The sequence below is a fragment of the Hyperolius riggenbachi genome, chromosome 10, assembly GCF_040937935.1.
Source record: "Hyperolius riggenbachi isolate aHypRig1 chromosome 10, aHypRig1.pri, whole genome shotgun sequence".
NCBI lineage: Eukaryota > Metazoa > Chordata > Amphibia > Anura > Hyperoliidae > Hyperolius > Hyperolius riggenbachi.
This window is the reverse complement of record NC_090655.1, coordinates 254,560,943-254,582,465: the sequence shown is the minus strand read 5'-3', so window position 1 is coordinate 254,582,465 and position 21,523 is coordinate 254,560,943. Positions and strand designations below refer to the sequence as shown.

The following is a 21,523-nucleotide window of genomic DNA, read 5'->3' as shown; positions in this document are numbered from 1 at the left end:
ATTGCCATGCCGACCTCCTGACGGTACCACTGGCGGTCCAACAGGAATGCATTCCTGGTGAGGACAAACTCCAGACCCGCCAATAGGAACCAACATTCCATTTCGGACTGAGTGACTGCTGGGAGAGACATCTCAACGGCCTTCAGGCCGTCCACATGGCAAATCCTGCTGTAGAGAGAAGCAACATCTATTGTGGCCAAGCAATATGATGGTTGCCATTCAAAATCATTCAAAATATTAAGAACCTCTAAAGTGTCCCCTACATAAGAGGGAATGGATTTTAAAAGAGGCCTTAATTTAAAGTCCAAATATTGTGAAAGAGATTCAGTCAACGAGCCAATAGCAGACACTATTGGCCTCCCAGGTGGTTTCTCCAGAGACTTATGTATTTTTGGTATAGAGTACCAGACTGGGCTTCTGGGATATTGGTGATAACGTTTATTGGCCACTTTCCTGTCCAAAGTTCCATCCGTGACGGCCCTAGCTAGTAGTTCTTTCCATTCCTGTTGGTAATGTAAAGTGGGGTTCCCAGGTAATCGTGTGTATGTGGGTCTATCAGAGAGTTGTCTTAAGCATTCTTCGGCGTCTGCGTTTGTCGACCTTCTAGCAAATATACGGTATATAAGGGGGGTCTCTAGGGGGGCTGCTTGTCCTGATGAAGCACCCTATACCTGGGTGCAAAACAGCTGTCGACTCTTAATTGTGCTTAGACCCTCTCTCCATATCCTACTGTGCCGTTGGATTGTTTGTATAGATTTTTAATCGCTTTGTAATAAACTGTAGTTTAAGCCTGGATGTGCCAAGCCACTTTTTTCTACAATTTGGAGCTGCCATATACTGGGGGTCATCTGGCTGTCTAACTTGGGGAGGGGCACAACCTAATATTGGGGGGTTCTCTAGCTATCTAACTTGGGGAGGGGGCTACCTACAGTTTTGTACATAAATATTTGGTCAGAGAAAACCTTCTAATTTTGGTTCTGTACATTAACACAATGGCCTTGATTCACAAAGCGGTGCTAACTGTTAGCACGCCTGTGAAAACCCCCTTCGCACGTCTAAACGAGCTTTTCGTGTGCAAAACTTTACGTGCGCAAAACTTTATGCGCGTAAAACTTTACGCGCGCACTGCACAGAGCACAGGGCGCTCCGCGCAAAGTGCCCATGAAAGCCTATGGGACTTAGCGCGCGCATAAGACTTTGCGCGCGCAAAACTTTGCGGGCGGGAACTTAGCACGCGATCTGATTCAGAAAATCGGTGCTAACCTACTTAGCACCCTGGTTAGCGCGTCTAAAGACTTTAGACGTGCTAAGTAGGTTAGCACCGCATAGTGAATCAAGCCCAATGAATATTAAATGAAACAACTCAGATGCAGTTAAGTGCCGACTTTCAGCTTTATTTCAGAGGGGTGAACAAAACAATAGGATGTAAGCGTCAGGTAACTATAGAATGTTTTTAACACAATCCCTTCATTTAAAGGACAACTGTAGTGAGAGTTATATGGAGGCTGCCATATTTATTTCCCCTAAGCAATACCAATTGCCTGGCAGCTCTGCTGATCTATTAGGATACAGTAGTGTCTGAATAACACTAGAAACAAGCTTGCAGCTAATCTTGTCAGTTCCGACATTAATGTTGGAAACCGCTGATCTGCAGCATGCTTGTTCAGGGTCTATGGCTAAAAGTATTTAGCCCCATCTACACCATACACTTTCACACTGCATATTGGCGGTGCGGCAGCTGTACCGCACCGCCAGAAATAGGCCTTTGGGTTACTATGCGGTATTCCCCATCTGGCATCCGGCCAAGCATGAAGTGACACTCGCTTCCTGCCAGCCAAGCAATTGTGTGCGCGAAAGTGTATTGCAAAAAATACGCTTCCCCATATGCGGGACATGTAAAATCTACGGCGGGTATTCACACTGACACGTCGTCATAGAATTACATGACTTCCGGTCTGGCACAGTTATGCTCGGTAACGTAGTTTTGGAAGTGCGTCAGATTGAGGACCTCTGATGCACTGGGACGCAGGTAATGTGATTTGCCTCATAGGCTCTCATTGCACTGCGGTAGCATTGTGGCAATTTGCTGCACCGCCAGTGTGAAAGGGCCTCAGACAGAAAGGCCCGCAAACAGCAACTGAAAGCTGCTGCAGTAAATTCCTAGCAGAGCATTAAGAAGGAGGAAACCCAGCATCTGGCGATGTCCATGAGGTCAGTACTTCAGGCTGTCATTGCCAACAAAGGGTTTTCAATCAAGTATTAGAAATGAACATTTTATGTCCAGTTATTTAATTTTGTCCAATTGTGCTGGAATGAAGGTATTGCATTAAAAAATGCTTTAGTTCCCTCACATTTTTTTGTTCACTCCACTGAGATAAAGCTGAAAGTTTGCACTTCAACTGCATCTGAGTTGTTCCATTTACAATTCATTGTGGTTCTGTACAAAACCCTAACTAGAAAGAAGTTGTCTGTCCAATTTATGAACCTAACTGTAATACTGGGGGCACATCTGAAACAACTTGGGGAGAGGGCTGCCTAATACTGGCTGCTGATCTGGCTGTATATAACATGGTGAGGGGGGCACCTAATACTGGGGGCTGATCTTGCTGTATATAACATGGTGAGGGGGGCACCTAATACTGGGGGCTGATCTGGCTATCTAAACTGGGGAAAGGGCTGCCTAATACTGGGGGCTGGTCTGGCTATCTATACTGGGGAGGGGCTGCCTAATACTGGGGGCTTATCTGGCGATCTAACCTGGGGAGGGGGCTGCCTAATACTGGGTGCTGATCTGGCTATCTATACTGGGGAGGGGGCCGCCTAATAATGGGGGCTGATCTGGCTATCTATACTCAGGGGGGCTGCCTAATACTGGGGACTTATCTGGCTATGTATACTGGGGAGGGGGCTGCCTAATAATAATAATAATTGCAGTATTTGTATAGTGCCTTTCTCCTGTTGGACTAAAAGCGCTTGCGAGGCAGCCACTAGAGCGCACTCAGTGGGCAGTAGCAGTGTTAAGGAGCCTTGCCCAAGAAACTCCTTACTGAATAGGTACTGGCTTACTGAACAGGCAGAGCCGCGATTTGAACCCAGGTCTCCTGTGTCAGAGGCAGAGCCCTTAACCATTACACTATCCAGCCACTACTGGGGGCTGATCTGGCTATCTATACTGGGGAGGGAGGCTGCCTAATACTGGGGGCTGATCTGGCTATCTACACTGGGGAGGGGGCTGCCTAATACTGGGGGCTCATTTAGCTATCTATACTGGGGAGGGGGCCGCCTAATACTGGTGGCTCATCTGACTATACTGGGGAGGGGGCCGCCTAATACTGGGGGCTGATCTGGCTATCTATACTGGGGAGGGGGCCGCCTAATACTGGGGGCTGATCTGGCTATCTATACTGGGGAGGGGGCCGCCTAATACTGGGGGCTGATCTGGCTATCTATACTGGGGAGGGGGCTGCCTAATACTGGGTGCTGATTTGGCTATCTATACTGGGGAAGATGCCGCCTACTACTGGGGGCTGATCTGGCTATCTATACTGGGGAGGGGGCCGCCTAATACTGGGGGCTGATCTGACTATCTATACTGGGGAGGGGGCTGCCTAATACTGGGGGTTCATCTGGCTATCTATACTGGGGAAGGGGCCGCCTAATACTGGGGGCTGATCTGGCTATCTATACTGGGGAGGGGGCTGCCTAATACTGGGGGTTCATCTGGCTATCTATACTGGGGAAGGGGCCGCCTAATACTGGGTGCTGATCTGGTTATCTATACAGGGGAGGGGGCTTCCTAATACTGGGGGCTGATCTGGTTATCTATACTGGGGAGGGGGCTGCCTAATACTGGGAGCTGATCTAGCTATCTATATTGGGGAGGGGGCGCTGCCTAATACTGGGGGCTCATCTGGCTATCTATACTGGGGAGGGGGCCGCCTAATACTGGGGGCTGATCTGGCTATCTATACTGGGGAGGGGGCTGCCTAATACTGGGGGTTCATCTGGCTAGCTATACTGGGGAGGTGGCTGCCTAATACTGGGAGCTGATCTAGCTATCTATACTGGGGAAGGGGCCGCCTAATACTGGGGGTTTATCTGGCTATCTATACTGGGGAGGTGGCTGCCTTATACTGGGAGCTGATCTGGCTATCTATTCTGGGGAGGGGGCTGCCTAATACTTGGGGTTCATCTGGCTAGCTATACTGGGGAGGTGGCTGCCTAATACTGGGAGCTGATATAGCTATCTATACTGGGGAAGGGGCCGCCTAATACTGGGGGCTCATCTGGCTATCTATACTGGGGAGGGGGCTGCCTAATACTGGGTGCTGATCTGGTTATCTATACAGGGGAGGGGGCTGCCTAATACTGGGTGCTGATCTGGTTATCTATACTGGGGAGGGGGCTGCCTAATACTGGGAGCTGATCTAGCTATCTATACTGAGGAGGGGGCGCTGCCTAATACTGGGGGCTCATCTGGCTATCTGTACTGGGAGGGGGCTGCCTAATACTGGGGGCTCTTCTGGCTATCTATACTGGGGAGGGGGCTGCCTAATACTGGGTTCTGATCTGGTTATCTATACTGGGGAGGGGGCTGCCTAATACTGGGGGCTCATCTGGCTATCTATACTGGGGAGGGGGCTGCCTAATACTGGGGGCTCATCTGGCTATCTATACTGGGGAGGGGGCTGCCTAATACTGGGTTCTGATCTGGTTATCTATACTGGGGAGGGGGCTGCCTAATACTGGGGGCTCATCTGGCTATCTATACTGGGGAGGGGCCTGCCTAATACTGGGTACTGATCAGGCTATCTATACTGGGGAGGGGGCCGCCTAATACTGGGGGCTGATCTGGCTATCTATACTCGGGGGGCTGCCTAATACTGTGGACTTTTCTGGCTATCTATACTGGGGAGGGGGCTGCCTAATACTGGGGGCACATCTGGCTATCTATACTGGGGAGGGGGCCGCCTAATACTGGGAGCTGATCAGGCTATCTATACTGGGGAGGGGGCTGCCTAACACTGGGGGCTCATCTGGCTATCTATACTGGGTAGGGGACTGCCTAATACTGGGGGCTCATCTGGCTATCTATACTGGGGAGGGGGTGCTGCCTAATACTGGGGGGCACATCTGGCTATCTATACTGGCGAGGGGGCCGCCTAATACTGGGGGGACATCTGGCTATCTATACTGGGGAGTGGGCCGCCTAATACTGGGAGCTGATCTGGCTATCTATACTGGGGAGGGGGCTGCCTAAAGCTGGGTGCTAATATGGCTATCTATACTGGGGAGGGGGCTGCCTAATACTGGGAGCTGATCTGGCTATCTATACTGGGGAAGGGGCCGCCTAATACTGGGTGCTCATCTGGCTATCTATACTGGGGAGGGGGGCCGCCTAATACTGGGGGCTGATCTGGCTATCTATACTGTGGAGGGGGCTGCCTTATACTGGTGGCTGATCTGGCTATCTATACTGAGGAGGAGGCTGCCTAATACTGGGGGCTGATCTGGCTATCTATACTGGGGAGGGGGCTGCCTAATACTGGGGGCTCATCTGGCTTTCTATACTGGGGAGGGGGCTGCCTAATCCTGGGTGCTCATCTGGCTATCTATACTGGGGAGGGGGGCCGCCTAATACTGGGGGCTGATCTGGCTATCTATACTGTGGAGGGGGCTGCCTTATACTGGTGGCTGATCTGGCTATCTATACTGAGGAGGAGGCTGCCTAATACTGGGGGCTGATCTGGCTATCTATACTGGGGAGGGGGCTGCCTAATACTGGGGGCTCATCTGGCTTTCTATACTGGGGAGGGGGCCGCCTAATCCTGGGGGTTCATCTGGCTATCTATACTGGGGAGGTGGCTGCCTAATACTGGGAGCTGATCTAGCTATCTATACTGGGGAAGGAGCCGCCTAATACTGGGGGCTTATCTGGCTATCTATACTGGGGAGGGGGCGCTGCCTAATACTGGGGGCTCATCTGGCTATCTATACTGGGGAGGGGGCATCCCCTCTATCCAGCCTATCCCGTGGCTGGATAGTGTACTGGTTAAGGACTCTGCCTCTGACACAGGAGACCTGGGTTTGAATCTCAGCTCTCCCTCTTCAGTAAGCCAGTACCTATTCAGTAGGAGACCTTGGGCAACACTCCCTGACACTGCTACTGCCTATAGAGTGTGTCCTAGTGGCTGCAGCTCTGGCGTTTGAGTCCGCCAGGAGAAAAGTATGATATAAATGTTATTTGTCTTGTCTTTTTTGTGTATTTGACTTTGGTTGGGGAGCTGCCTTATACTGTCTCGGTCCTGCGCACAGCTGACTGGGGAGGTGAGGAGGATTTTGGGAGATCATGTGACATTACTGTTGATCTTTCTATACAGAGTTTTCCTCCAGTAAAGTCTGGGGATCATGTTACCATCACGATTCCCCCACCTCAACCCCTGATATCTGAGAGACACAACAAGCAGAAGATTCTGGAAATCACCAGGAAGATGATGGAGCTGCTGACAGGAGAGGTGAGCAGTGCTGGGAATTATGGGACATTATCCAGTAACAGCAAGGGGTTTGTCTGGGTGTTTACTGTATCATTGTATGTGTCAGGTTCCTAAAAGGGGTCAGGATGTTACTGTCTTTTTCTCCATGGAGGAGTGTCAGTATATAGAAGGACACAGGGACCTCTACAAGGACACAATGATGGAGAATCAGCCGCCCCTCACATCACCAGGTAAGAGGAGACTTTCATGTCATGTAAAGAAGAGTGCAGACCTAGATCCCCTCCATCATTTGATAAACACATGGAGACAATGTACAGGTGAAAGTCCATTTATATCAGTTATTTAACTTAAAAGATGAAACTAATATAGGAAATAGGAAACCTTTGCAGGTGTTTTGGATTTATTTGGATTAATTAGCTGATTAGAGTCTGACACTCTGAGCCTAGGATATTAACATTTTCACAATATTCTAATGGTCTGAGATTTTGATTTTAGGGCTTTCATAAGCTGTAAGCCATAATCATCAAAATTATAACAAATAAAGGCTTGAAATATATTGCTTTGCATGTAATGAGTCTATTTGATATATTAGTTTCACCTTTTAAGTCGAATAACTAAAATAAATGGAGTTTTGCATAAATTTTTAATTTTTCGAGTTTTACGTGTATTCAGTGTGTGTGTTTCCTGCAGGTGGATCCAGTAACCCACCAGAGAGATGTACAGGTCCTCTTTATTCCCAGGATTGTCAACAGGAAGATCCCACCATCCCCCACCATTATCAGGTAGGTGGGGCTGAGGGTCCCCAGAGACTCCAAACCATGTCACATTCTTTCCTCCTGTGTATGCTGTTATCTGAGTTTACATTTACATCATCTCTCATTTTGTGCTCTTAGGGTGGAGAACTTCTACATGGAAGTGCTGTGGTTAAAGAGGAAGAAGAAGAGATATATGTGAGGAGTGATCAGCAGTCTATGGAGGAGGGTGACATGTTGAAGACCTATAAAGAGGAAGAAGAGACGTATATGAGGAGTGATCAGCAGTCTATGAAGGAGGGTGACATGATGAGGACAATTAAAGAGGAAGAAGAAGAGACATATGGGAGGTGTGATCAGCAGTCTGTGGAGGAGGGTGACATGATGACGACAAGTAAAGAGGAAGAAGAGACATATGTGAGAGGTGATCAGCAGTCTATGGAGGAGGGTGACATGATGAAGACCTATAAAGAGGAAGAAGAAGAGACATATATGAGGAGTGATCAGCTGTCTATGAAGGAGGGTGACATGATGAAGACAAGTAAAGAGGAGGACACTGTTACAGAAGGCAGAACAGGTGAGTAATCAGCAGTTATGACTGTCACTGCTCACAGACTGGCCATATTAGGGGTTATGCTATGTACTCAGGTTCCCGAGCGATTTCATGTTGAAATGTATTGGGAATCAACCTGCGGAGTATGGGCAGCCAACCGATCTCTCTCTAATCAGATTTGCTTAGATAAAGATCTGTCTCTTGGTCGAAACTGCCCATCATCTCTATTGTATTAGTGCAGGTTGAGCAGATGCAGCTTGGAAGTATAAATGATCAGAGATTTTGGGGTGTAATTTTGAAATTTAGTTTAGATTTTGTGTTTCAAGCTTTTATTGGTCTCAAAATGTACACTAGACCCCTGCTTGATACATTGTGTTAAGTTACAGGAAAAAAGGTTCTGAAAATTAATTGGATCACTTTTTGCTCAGAAAACCAGCAGAAACTGAACGCCAGGGAGGTTAAAGGGGAACTGAAGAGAGAGGTATATGGAGGCTGTCATGCTTATTTCCTTTTAGACAATACCAGTTGCCTGGCAGCCCTGCTGATCCTCTGCCTCTAATACTATTAGCCATAGCCCCTGAACAAGCATGCAGCAGATCAGGTGTTTCAGTGGTTCAGACTTATAAGTCTGATCTGACAAGACTAGCTGCATGCTTGTTTCTGGTTTTAATCAGATACTACTGCAGAGAAATAGACCAGCAGGGCTGCCAGGCAACTGGTATTGATTAAAAGGAAATAAACATGACAGCCTCCATATACCTCTCTCTTCAGTTCCCCTTTAAACACCGCCTATAAGGCGTACTCAGCAAATTCAAAGTACCAGTCCATTCAAATATATGGTGGGGCAAGTTGACCAGCAGCATAAATGCTCAGCAAGCTCTCATCATTGTGTAAAGCAAGATTAGCAACATCAGCTGCAGCACATCAGAGTTCATATATTAGCAGCTGATTCAGTGAAGCATAACCACATGCATAAACATACATACTATTATAGTGGGATATCAACCTATTTTTCTTCTAGAGTCTCACCTAAGGTTATAACATACAAAAAATAGGGATTTTAGGGAGCCTCTTAATCATAAAAAACACTTTATTAATATAGCACACACAGATGAAAAATCCCTATTACCCTCCCATTAAAAGCAAGACAGGCTGTGTACGTAGCTGAGCTATAACCCTGAGCTAAAGGAGTGCACTCCTAATGTCCGTAACAATAAAAGTTATCTTCAGGGCCCCCTTTGGTAGCGTTTATTAAAGAGAATCTGTATTGTTAAAATCGCACAAAAGTAAACATACCAGTGCGTTAGGGGACATCTCCTATTACCCTCTGTCACAATTTCGCCGCTCCTCGCCGCATTAAAAGTGGTTAAAAACAGTTTTAAAAACTTTGTTTGTAAACAAACAAAATGGCCACCAAAACAGGAAGTAGGTTGATGTACAGCATATCCATACACAAGCAGGCTGTATACAGCCTTCCTTTTGAATCTCAAGAGATCATTTGTGTGTTTCTTTCCCCCTGCAGCTATCTTCCACTGAAGTGTCAGGCTGTTTCTTCCTGCAGAGTGCAGACAGCTCTGCCTGTATGTAATTCATTACAGTGTTCTCCCCAGGCTCTTTTAGCCGGGTGCTCCACCCGGCTAGATTTGGTGACCACCCGGCTGTCATTGGCTCACCTCCTCACCACCTCCTATGCTGTAAGCAGAGTTGCCCTGCATTTTCATCTCTACCCACCCAGCTGCTTTTTCATGCCACCCGGCTACTATTTCATGCCACCCGGCTGGAAAATAATTCTGGGGAGAACACTGCATTAGTATGTGAAAGCCCAGCCAGCTCAGAGGAGGATTTATCCAGCTTGTAAAAGATAAGAGAGAAGAGAGAAGCTGCACTAATCTAAATAATACACAGGCAGTGTGCATAGAGGGGCCTGGAGAGGGGAGATGCATCACAGAACCACAACACTGAAGAACTTGGCAGCCTTCCAGACACAGGCTGACAAGTCTGACAAGAGAGAGATAAGTTGATTTATTACAGAGATGGTGTTAGTAGAACGTGCTGCAGTAAGCCAGAACACAGAATAGCTTTTGGAACTTGTAGGATGATAAAAAACAGGATGCAATTTTTGTTACGGAGTCTCTTTAAGCTCAGTGCAATGCACAAGTGGATGGCACAAAGGTCTCCAAGCAGCGTGTAAGCTTATGCAGCACTCCAGCAACAAGCAGCAGCGTGTAGCAAGCAGGATGTATGCCTCAAAACACCCCTCTTTAAATGTGTGGCTATTGCTGTCATTCGCATACCCAACCATGCATTGATTGCCCTCCGGCATACGCCGGGACTCACGCGTCCAGATTGTGTGGCGATTAGCTTGTAGGGCGGGTACTATCGGTGCTGTGCAGCTAGCAAACCGAGTTCCCAGCGTGCCCTTGGCGAAAACACTCTCGTGCGCTTAGAAACGCCATGTTGCGGTCCTTGCTCGGTCGGGGAGCGGGTGGAGGCAGGTAGTGGAGGCCAATGGAGACAGCTGATCACATGACTTCAGCCCACGTGACGCATTTCACCCGTATCCGGGTTTCCTCACGTCTGAGGCAGGTAGTGGAGGCCAATGGAGACAGCTGATCACATGACTTCAGCCCACGTGACGCATTTCACCCGTATCCGGGTTTCCTCACATCTGAGGAAACCCGGATACGGGTGAAACGCGTCACGTGGGCTGAAGTCATGTGATCAGCTGTCTCCATTGGCCTCCACTACCTGCCTCCACCCGCTCCCCGACCGAGCAAGGACCGCAACATGGCGTTTCTAAGCGCACGAGAGTGTTTTCGCCAAGGGCACGCTGGGAACTCGGTTTGCTAGCTGCACAGCACCGATAGTACCCGCCCTACAAGCTAATCGCCACACAATCTGGACGCGTGAGTCCCGGCATATGCCGGAGGGCAATCAATGCATGGTTGGGTATGCGAATGGCAGCAATAGCCACGCATTTAAAGAGGGGTGTTTTGAGGCATACATCCTGCTTGCTACACGCTGCTGCTTGTTGCTGGAGTGCTGCATAAGCTTACACGCTGCTTGGAGACCTTTGTGCCATGACTTGTGCATTGCACTGAGCTTAATAAACGCTACCAAAGGGGGCCCTGAAGATAACTTTTATTGTTACGGACATTAGGAGTGCACTCCTTTAGCTCAGGGTTATAGCTCAGCTACGTACACAGCCTGTCTTGCTTTTAATGGGAGGGTGATAGGGATTTTTCATCTGTGTGTGCTATATTAATAAAGTGTTTTTTATGATTAAGAGGCTCCCTAAAATCCCTATTTTTCACATGCATAAACCTGTTCACTGCGTGGAGCAAGCAAGCTAAGCTCAGAGTGTAACACTCAGCTGTGGAGCAAAGTTCAGAGTCATATGAGCGGTGCTGTATAGCGCGTGCAAGTTGCCTGGTACATCAAGTTACCCACCGGGCTCTTACTGTCTCTTGGTGGCTGAGGCTCAGAGGAGGAGATGGATCCTGGGGTTAGGGAAGGCTGGAGGGCAGCGCAGATGCCGTCCTGGAGGAGGCGGACGGCATCCTCGATCCATTTCGACGGCTCTGACGGCTTCTTCAGGAGGCGTGTCCCAGTGTCCATGACGCGGCGGCTATGTGCCAGCCGCCGCCTAATTCGGCTGCAGCGCACGGTCCCTCCCGCCCCCACCCATGGACCAATGCGAGCAAGGGGGCAGAGCGAGCAGACACAACGGGGGAGCCAACCAATAGCATACCAACATATAAATAACAGAATAAGATGAGTAAGCAGAAATTGATCATAAAACCATCAAATAATAAATGAACCACTTAAATACCAGCAGTCTCTACCCCCTTAAAGACCAGAGACCGCTGGTACCAGAAACGCGGAATACCGACGAATCACCGTAATACCCGCCACAACCACGGTTTCTATGATGGCAGAGCCCTGTGTGACGGTCAGGTGCTGCTTTCATTGGCTCCTGACCGTGTCATCAAGGTAAGCCGATGGGAGTTGCTTACATTGATAGACAGGGTCAGGAGCCAATGAAATCAGCTCCTGACCTGCTCACAGGGCTCTGCCTTCATAGAGATGGCAGGGCGAGTGAGCTGCGGCGGGGAGGTAGTGACGCGATTGGTGTGAGTGACGAGTACGAGCAGCAGTGAGTTGAAATCTACGCCCTGGCAGCTACAACAGCATCAAAACAGGACATAGATTTCCACTACTGTCACCCTTACATGGTTAAGCCTAAAGTAATAATAAAATCACAAAAATAATAATAAAAAAATTCACAAACTAATAATAATCATAAAACTTTCCGCCCATGCTATTACACCACTCTGCAATGCAAAGGAGTGTTTTAAAAAGACCTGCCCTTAAAGCGGTCAGTGGGCGCATGGGCTGAAAGTGACATTGTGCTGTCATTGAATATGTTGGCACTAATTGGGCTCTGATTTATGTGTGCAGCAGCGCACAGGATATGATGCGCTATCTAATCAGGGCTAAAGAATCTAGTTACTTCCTGATCAGCGTAGTGTCCTGGTGTGCTATAGTGCTCTGCATTCAGGCTGCAAACTTATGCAGGAATGGATAAATAATAATAAGCTAATAATATTGATAAAATAAGTAATAAAGATAATAAAGGTGTGGTACTATGATACCTGCCTGGTAGAACGTGTAGCAACTGCTCTACTGTGTGTCCAGTATCTGCAACCAGGGAGGCTATCTATGGGAAATTCCCTGCATCTCAACTCTCCCTGTGTGTCTGACACAGCTGAGATGCACGGCCTTAGACCAGAAGTGGAGTATCGTGATCATCCACCTGTGAGTAGGCAGCGCTGGGTTTAAAAGCCCGGAAGTACGGCTCTACAGCGATACAGCCCCGGAAAAAGCTGCACCAGCGTGAAACTGCTGTCAGGTGCCCCGCCCCCACTGCCTGACTCCTTCCATCACCTCAGTATGTCAGGCTTTCTTTAGTGCTCTGCCCCCCACTGCCTGACTCCTCCCATCACCTTGGTATGTCAGGCTTTCTTTAGTGCTCTGCACCCACTGCCTGACTCCTCCCATCATCTGGGTGTGTCAGGCTTTCTTTAGTGCCCTGCACCCACTGCCTGACTCCCTCCCATCACCTCAGTATGTCAGGCTTGCTTTAGTGCCCTGCACCCACTGCCTGACTCCTACCATCACCTCAGTATGTCAGGCTTGCTTTAGTGCCCTGCACCCACTGCCGGACTCCTCCCATCACCTCGGTTTGTCAGGCTTGCTTTAGTGCCCTGCACCCACTGCCTGACTTCTCCCATCACCTCGGTTTGTCAGGCTTTGCTTTCACATTCCAAAGCAACAGATTTGTCATCAGCAGTACCAGGTTTTCCTAAAGCTTTCTGTGGTTATGGTGGTTCAATGCCTCAGTAGGGATGGTAGAACAGTTGGCCAGGTGAACAGTTCCTAGCGAATAAGGACCGTTTGCCGTGAACATTTTACTGTGAGTTTTTGCAGTTAAAGTTTGTGTTCCCGTTTAACATTGAAGTTAATGGTTGCCGACTTTAGGGGTTAATAGAAAAGCCCCCATACATGCTACAATCGCCACATTTTCTGAATATGTTAATGAGAACTGTAGGAACAAAAACAATTTATTTATTTTTTTCAAAAGACCTTTTTGAGAAAAATCAATTTTAAATACCTCAAAGAAAAAAATGTTTGTTTAAAGACAGCAACATGACATTCTGCAGCAGAATGCTCTGGGGCTTTATATACTCAGTACAGCAAGTCCAGGGCTGGGAATGGGAGCATCGTGTGTGGCGCTGTATATGTGCATGTCATTGCTCTGGGGCTTGCTATACTCAGTACAGCAAGTCCAGGGCTGGGAATGGGAGCATCGTGTGTGGCGCTGTATATATGCACGTCATTGCTCTGGGGCTTGCTATACTCAGTACAGCAAGTCCAGGGCTGGGAATGGGATCATCGTGTGTGGCGCTGTATATATGCACGTCATTGCTCTGGGGCTTGCTATACTCAGTACAGCAAGTCCAGGGCTGGGAATGGGAGCATCGTGTGTGGCGCTGTATATATGCACGTCATTGCTCTGGTGCTTGCTATACTCAGTACAGCAAGTCCAGGGCTGGGAATGGGAGCATCGTGTGTGGCGCTGTATATATGCACGTCATTGCTCTGGGGCTTGCTATACTCAGTACAGCAAGTCCAGGGCTGGGAATGGGAGCATCGTGTGTGGCGCTGTATATATGCACGTCATTGCTCTGGGGCTTGCTATAACTGGGGCTTGCTATACTCATTACAGCAAGTCCAGGGCTGGGAATGGGATCATCGTGTGTGGTGCTGTATATATGCACGTCATTGCTCTGGGGCTTGCTATACTCAGTACAGCAAGTCCAGGGCTGGGAATGGGATCATCGTGTGTGGTGCTGTATATATGCACGTCATTGCTCTGGGGCTTGCTATAACTGGGGCTTGCTATACTCATTACAGCAAGTCCAGGGCTGGGAATGGGATCATCGTGTGTGGTGCTGTATATATGCACGTCATTGCTCTGGGGCTTGCTATACTCAGTACAGCAAGTCCAGGGCTGGGAATGGGATCATCGTGTGTGGCGCTGTATATATGCACGTCATTGCTCTGGGGCTTGCTATACTCAGTACAGCAAGTCCAGGGCTGGGAATGGGAGCATCGTGTGTGGCGCTGTATATATGCACGTCATTGCTCTGGGGCTTGCTATACTCAGTACAGCAAGTCCAGGGCTGGGAATGGGAGCATCGTGTGTGGCGCTGTATATGTGCACGTCATTGCTCTGGGGCTTGCTATACTCAGTACAGCAAGTCCAGGGCTGGGAATGGGAGCATCGTGTGTGGCGCTGTATATATGCATGTCATTGCTCTGGGGCTTGCTATACTCAGTACAGCAAGTCCAGGGCTGGGAATGGGATCATCGTGTGTGGCGCTGTATATATGCACGTCATTGCTCTGGGGCTTGCTATACTCAGTACAGCAAGTCCAGGGCTGGGAATGGGAGCATCGTGTGTGGCGCTGTATATATGCACGTCATTGCTCTGGGGCTTGCTATACTCAGTACAGCATGTCCAGGGCTGGGAATGGGATCATCGTGTGTGGTGCTGTATATATGCACGTCATTGCTCTGGGGCTTGCTATACTCAGTACAGCAAGTCCAGGGCTGGGAATGGGAGCATCGTGTGTGGCGCTGTATATATGCACGTCATTGCTCTGGGGCTTGCTATACTCAGTACAGCAAGTCCAGGGCTGGGAATGGGATCATCGTGTGTGGCGCTGTATATATGCACGTCATTGCTCTGGGGCTTGCTATACTCAGTACAGCAAGTCCAGGGCTGGGAATGGGATCATCGTGTGTGGTGCTGTATATATGCACGTCATTGCTCTGGGGCTTGCTATACTCAGTACAGCAAGTCCAGGGCTGGGAATGGGATCATCGTGTGTGGCGCTGTATATATGCACGTCATTGCTCTGGGGCTTGCTATACTCAGTACAGCAAGTCCAGGGCTGGGAATGGGAGCATCGTGTGTGGCGCTGTATATATGCATGTCATTGCTCTGGGGCTTGCTATACTCAGTACAGCAAGTCCAGGGCTGGGAATGGGATCATCGTGTGTGGTGCTGTATATATGCATGTCATTGCTCTGGGGCTTGCTATACTCAGTACAGCAAGTCCAGGGCTGGGAATGGGATCATCGTGTGTGGCGCTGTATATATGCACGTCATTGCTCTGGTGCTTGCTATAACTGGGGCTTGCTATACTCATTACAGCAAGTCCAGGGCTGGGAATGGGAGCATCGTGTGTGGCGCTGTATATATGCATGTCATTGCTCTGGGGCTTTATATACTCAGTACAGCAAGTCCAGGGCTGGGAATGGGATCATCGTGTGTGGTGCTGTATATATGCATGTCATTGCTCTGGGGCTCGCTATACTCAGTACAGCAAGTCCAGGGCTGGGAATGGGATCATCGTGTGTGGCGCTGTATATATGCACGTCATTGCTCTGGGGCTTGCTATACTCAGTACAGCAAGTCCAGGGCTGGGAATGGGATCATCGTGTGTGGTGCTGTATATATGCATGTCATTGCTCTGGTGCTTGCTATACTCAGTACAGCAAGTCCAGGGCTGGGAATGGGAGCATCGTGTGTGGCGCTGTATATATGCACGTCATTGCTCTGGGGCTTGCTATACTCAGTACAGCAAGTCCAGGGCTGGGAATGGGAGCATCGTGTGTGGCGCTGTATATATGCATGTCATTGCTCTGGGGCTTGCTATACTCAGTACAGCAAGTCCAATGGGACCATCGTGTGTGGCGCTGTATATATGCATGTCATTGCTCTGGGGCTTGCTATACTCAGTACAGCAAGTCCAATGGGACCATCGTGTGTGGCGCTGTATATATGCACGTCATTGCTCTGGGGCTCTCTATACTCAGTACAGCAAGTCCAGGGCTGGGAATGGGAGCATCGTGTGTGGCGCTGTATATATGCACGTCATTGCTCTGGGGCTTGCTATACTCAGTACAGCAAGTCCAGGGCTGGGAATGGGAGCATCGTGTGTGGCGCTGTATATATGCACGTCATTGCTCTGGGGCTTGCTATACTCAGTACAGCAAGTCCAGGGCTGGGAATGGGATCATCATGTGGGGCACTGTATATATGCACGTCATTGCTCTGGGGCTTGCTATACTCAGTACAGCAAGTCCAATGGGACCATCGTGTGTGGCGCTATATATATGCACGTCATTGCTCTGGGGCTTGCTATACTCAGTACAGCAAGTCCAGGGCTGGGAATGGGAGCATCGTGTGTGGCGCTGTATATATGCACGTCATTGCTCTGGGGCTTGCTATACTCAGTACAGCAAGTCCAGGGCTGGGAATGGGAGCATCGTGTGTGGCGCTGTATATATGCACGTCATTGCTCTGGGGCTTGCTATACTCAGTACAGCAAGTCCAGGGCTGGGAATGGGAGCATCGTGTGTGGCGCTGTATATATGCACGTCATTGCTCTGGGGCTTGCTATACTCAGTACAGCAAGTCCAGGGCTGGGAATGGGAGCATCGTGTGTGGCGCTGTATATATGCACGTCATTGCTCTGGGGCTTGCTATACTCAGTACAGCAAGTCCAGGGCTGGGAATGGGATCATCGTGTGTGGTGCTGTATATATGCATGTCATTGCTCTGGGGCTCGCTATACTCAGTACAGCAAGTCCAGGGCTGGGAATGGGATCATCGTGTGTGGCGCTGTATATATGCACGTCATTGCTCTGGGGCTTGCTATACTCAGTACAGCAAGTCCAGGGCTGGGAATGGGATCATCGTGTGTGGCGCTGTATATATGCACGTCATTGCTCTGGGGCTTGCTATACTCAGTACAGCAAGTCCAGGGCTGGGAATGGGAGCATCGTGTGTGGCGCTGTATATATGCATGTCATTGCTCTGGGGCTTGCTATACTCAGTACAGCAAGTCCAGGGCTGGGAATGGGAGCATCGTGTGTGGCGCTGTATATATGCACGTCATTGCTCTGGGGCTTGCTATACTCAGTACAGCAAGTCCAGGGCTGGGAATGGGAGCATCGTGTGTGGCGCTGTATATATGCACGTCATTGCTCTGGGGCTTGCTATACTCAGTACAGCAAGTCCAGGGCTGGGAATGGGAGCATCGTGTGTGGTGCTGTATATATGCACGTCATTGCTCTGGGGCTTTATATACTCAGTACAGCAAGTCCAGGGCTGGGAATGGGATCATCGTGTGTGGTGCTGTATATATGCATGTCATTGCTCTGGGGCTTGCTATACTCAGTACAGCAAGTCCAGGGCTGGGAATGGGATCATCGTGTGTGGCGCTGTATATATGCACGTCATTGCTCTGGGGCTTGCTATACTCAGTACAGCAAGTCCAGGGCTGGGAATGGGAGCATCGTGTGTGGCGCTGTATATATGCACGTCATTGCTCTGGGGCTTGCTATACTCAGTACAGCATGTCCAGGGCTGGGAATGGGAGCATCGTGTGTGGCGCTGTATATATGCACGTCATTGCTCTGGGGCTTGCTATACTCAGTACAGCAAGTCCAGGGCTGGGAATGGGATCATCGTGTGTGGCGCTGTATATATGCACGTCATTGCTCTGGGGCTTGCTATACTCAGTACAGCAAGTCCAGGGCTGGGAATGGGATCATCGTGTGTGGTGCTGTATATATGCACGTCATTGCTCTGGGGCTTGCTATACTCAGTACAGCAAGTCCAGGGCTGGGAATGGGAGCATCGTGTGTGGCGCTGTATATATGCACGTCATTGCTCTGGGGCTTGCTATACTCAGTACAGCAAGTCCAGGGCTGGGAATGGGAGCATCGTGTGTGGCGCTGTATATATGCACGTCATTGCTCTGGGGCTTGTTATACTCAGTACAGCAAGTCCAGGGCTGGGAATGGGAGCATCGTGTGTGGTGCTGTATATATGCATGTCATTGCTCTGGTGCTTGCTATACTCAGTACAGCAAGTCCAGGGCTGGGAATGGGAGCATCGTGTGTGGCGCTGTATATATGCATGTCATTGCTCTGGGGCTCGCTATACTCAGTACAGCAAGTCCAGGGCTGGGAATAGGAGCATCGTGTGTGGCGCTGTTAGTCGGGTCGTCAGGGCAGAGATCAATGCATTCGCTGTTTTCCAGTGTTCGTTGGGTATTTAAGAGGATATGGTGCTGGAACATTTCCGAGGATACTGTCGTGGGAGTGACGAAAGGTAAGTACGGTTAATAAAGATCATGAAACTACTTTTCCATCGTTGCGTTTTTATTTCATTTTGAGTCTTTTTTTTTTGACTCGTTTAGACTAGTGTGGGAAATATTTTGGCAATAAAGGAAGCTTTTTCAAACATGAGAGAATTTACACTGGTGAGAATCGACATTCATGTGCTGAGTGAGGGAAATGTTTTTGTCAGGCCTGAGAGATCTCACACTGGTGAAAGTCACTATTCATCTGCTGAGTGGTGAAAACGTTTTGCACAGGAATCAAACCTTGTTAAATATGAGATCCCACACTGGTGAGAAGCCCAATCCATGTGCTAAGTGTGGTATTTTTTTTTTTACAACTTCTCACACGAGAGATGTCACACTGGTGAAAAGCCCCATTAATACGCTGAGTGTGGGAAGTGTTTCCAGTGTAAGTCGCTGCTTATCAGACAGTTGAGTTCAATGTGGGAAATGTATCAGCTATAAGTGTCCTTATACACTTTTATTTTTACACAAGGAAGCAAAATTACATTCTGATGACTACTCAGTGTATAGATTTGTATAGTCCCTGAACTGAGGTGACATGATGAGATAAACATGGGTACATATAGTATTAAGCCTAGTTAGCACTTGCCAGTGATTAGGGATGGCCGAACATTGCAAAAGTGACTATAATGGCAGATAGACTTCTAAAACCTTCAAGGCATCTCTGCAGCAACAATTTCTTAAAAAATGTGTACAAAGTGTCCAAAAGATCTTGGCATGGAAGAGGGGGATCACTGGCAAAATAGTTGCAAAACGTTTGTTTTATGCAAATGCTTTTTGTACCCCGATACCTTTTGGAAATGAGTAAGGGGTACCGAAGTACTCCTACTCATTTCACCTGGTGTGGGGATATCTGGGGGTCCCTTCTTAAAGGGAACTCTTAGATGCCATCATGCAGCCCATACAGGGCATGGACGCCCCCGCCTGCACCAGAGTTGGGGAAGAGCCCCGTGTTCACTGATTGGAGAAGGCTGGAGAGGGGGAGGTTTCCGATCTCTTCAGAGACCCCCATACCATGGGCCATGTGGGCTGGTATAACTCAGGCTGTGGAGCTCCATGCAACCTGGCCTCCTCAATCTGGCTATCCCAGCCTGCATGGGTGACAAGGCGTTAGAGGCTCGGGAGAGGGAACCCCATGTCATTTTTTTTTATTTATTTTTTTTATGTTTCTTTTAATGGCCTAATTGCAGTTAGATTTAAAACAAACAAACAATCAACAAAAACACATGGTGCCCCCCTCTCAAGCCTCTTTAACCACTTTCCGACCGCCCACAGCCGATGGGCGGCGGCAAGGGCTGGGCCCAAACGACCGCAATACGCCCATCAGCGGTGGCAGCAGCGGGCGTGGTTATGCGGCGATAGCTTCATTCGTGACGCGATCAGCCACCGGCGACAGGCTCCGCCCCCCTCGCGCTGTAACCCGCCGCCCGTTCGGAAGCGCTGGTGGGTTACTAGCACCCGGATCGCCGCATGTAATATGTACATTACGCTTTGTAATGTATACAAAGCGTATTATACAGGCTGCCTCCTGCCCTGGTGGTCCCAGTGTCCGAGGGACCACCAGGGCAGGCTGCAGCCACCATGTAAGCACCCAAGCACACTGATCTCCCCCCCGCCCCCTGATTGCCCACAGCACCCCTCAGACCCCCCCTGCCCACCCCCCAGACCACTGTTTGCACCCAATCACCCCCCTAATCACCCATCAATCACTCCCTGTCACTATCTGTCAACACTATTTTTATGCCCTAAACTGCCCCCTGCTCCCTCCTGATCACCCCCCCCCCTGTGTACTGTATGCCTCTATCCCCCCTGTAATAACCCACTGATCACCTGTCAATCACCCATCAATCACCCCCTGTCACTGCCACCCATCAATCAGCCCCTAACCTGCCCCTTGCGGGCAATCTGATCACCCACCCACGATCGCCCACAGACCCGACGTCAGATCACCTCCCAAGTGCATTGTTTACATCTGTTCTAAACACCCACTAATTACCCATCAATCACCCATCAATCACACCCTATCACCACCTGTCACTGTTACCCATCAGATTAGACCCTAATCTGCCCCTTACGGGCACCCAATCACCCGCCCACACGCTCAGATTGCCCTCAGACCCCCCCCCCCCCTTATCAATTCGCCAGTGCATTATTTTTTTTTTTTTAAAAGTCTTTTTATTGTTTTTCCCAACAACACAACATAAACCACATGACAGTTGACAGTGCAAAGTGATTTAGAAGCATATATCAAAAATATCAGTACATAGCTTTCACATAAACAGTATCAATAAGGACAATAAGATACAGAGGTACATTTTTACATTCCCATCATCACAGTGACAATCAGTACAGAATAAGAAAATAATTATATAATATCAATAGTATGAGGCGTAATATCCATATTGTCACTAGTTGAGCCAACACATCGAATCCACACACCCCATATTCTATCAAATTTGGAACTAGACCCTCTGACCATCCAAGTTAATTGGTAAAACGGTAAGACCGAATTTATTAATTGTTTCCAGGCTGATATAGAAGATTCAGAAGGTTTTTTCCAGTCTATAGCTATTGCTTTCCTGGCATAAAAGCACAATAGACGTACTAGTGTTTTTTTCCTGTTGCTTAACAGAGCATCCTCCAACATTCCTAATATACAGTGCTTATAAGAGGAGGCCACGTGAATACCAAGCTCATCATTTATAAATTGTAGGATTTTATTCCAGAAGGACTGTACCAATGAGCAGTCCCAGGTCATATGCTTAAAATCACCGGGGCGATGCCCACATCTCCAACAGGCGTCACTTGCGTCTGGCGAGAATTTAGAGATCTTTTGAGGAGTATAATAGATTTGGTGGAGCCAACGCATCTGTATGAGTTTGTCTCTAGAGCTGATTACAGTCTTCATGTAAGTCTCCTCAAAATCTGCCCATTCTA

The 21,523-nt window shown here is 48.8% G+C and overlaps 1 protein-coding gene across 1 annotated transcript in view; it reads left to right on the top strand.

Moving 5' to 3' along the window:
• Window positions 1-21,523, top strand: part of LOC137537107 (oocyte zinc finger protein XlCOF7.1-like) — a 101,799-nt gene that overhangs the window by 16,617 nt on the left and 63,659 nt on the right. Inside the window, exons 3-6 of the mRNA XM_068259245.1 lie at window positions 6,381-6,515; window positions 6,601-6,724; window positions 7,185-7,276; window positions 7,388-7,823. Coding sequence (XP_068115346.1) covers window positions 6,381-6,515; window positions 6,601-6,724; window positions 7,185-7,276; window positions 7,388-7,823 — 787 coding nt within the window. The remainder of the gene's footprint in view (window positions 1-6,380; window positions 6,516-6,600; window positions 6,725-7,184; window positions 7,277-7,387; window positions 7,824-21,523) is intronic.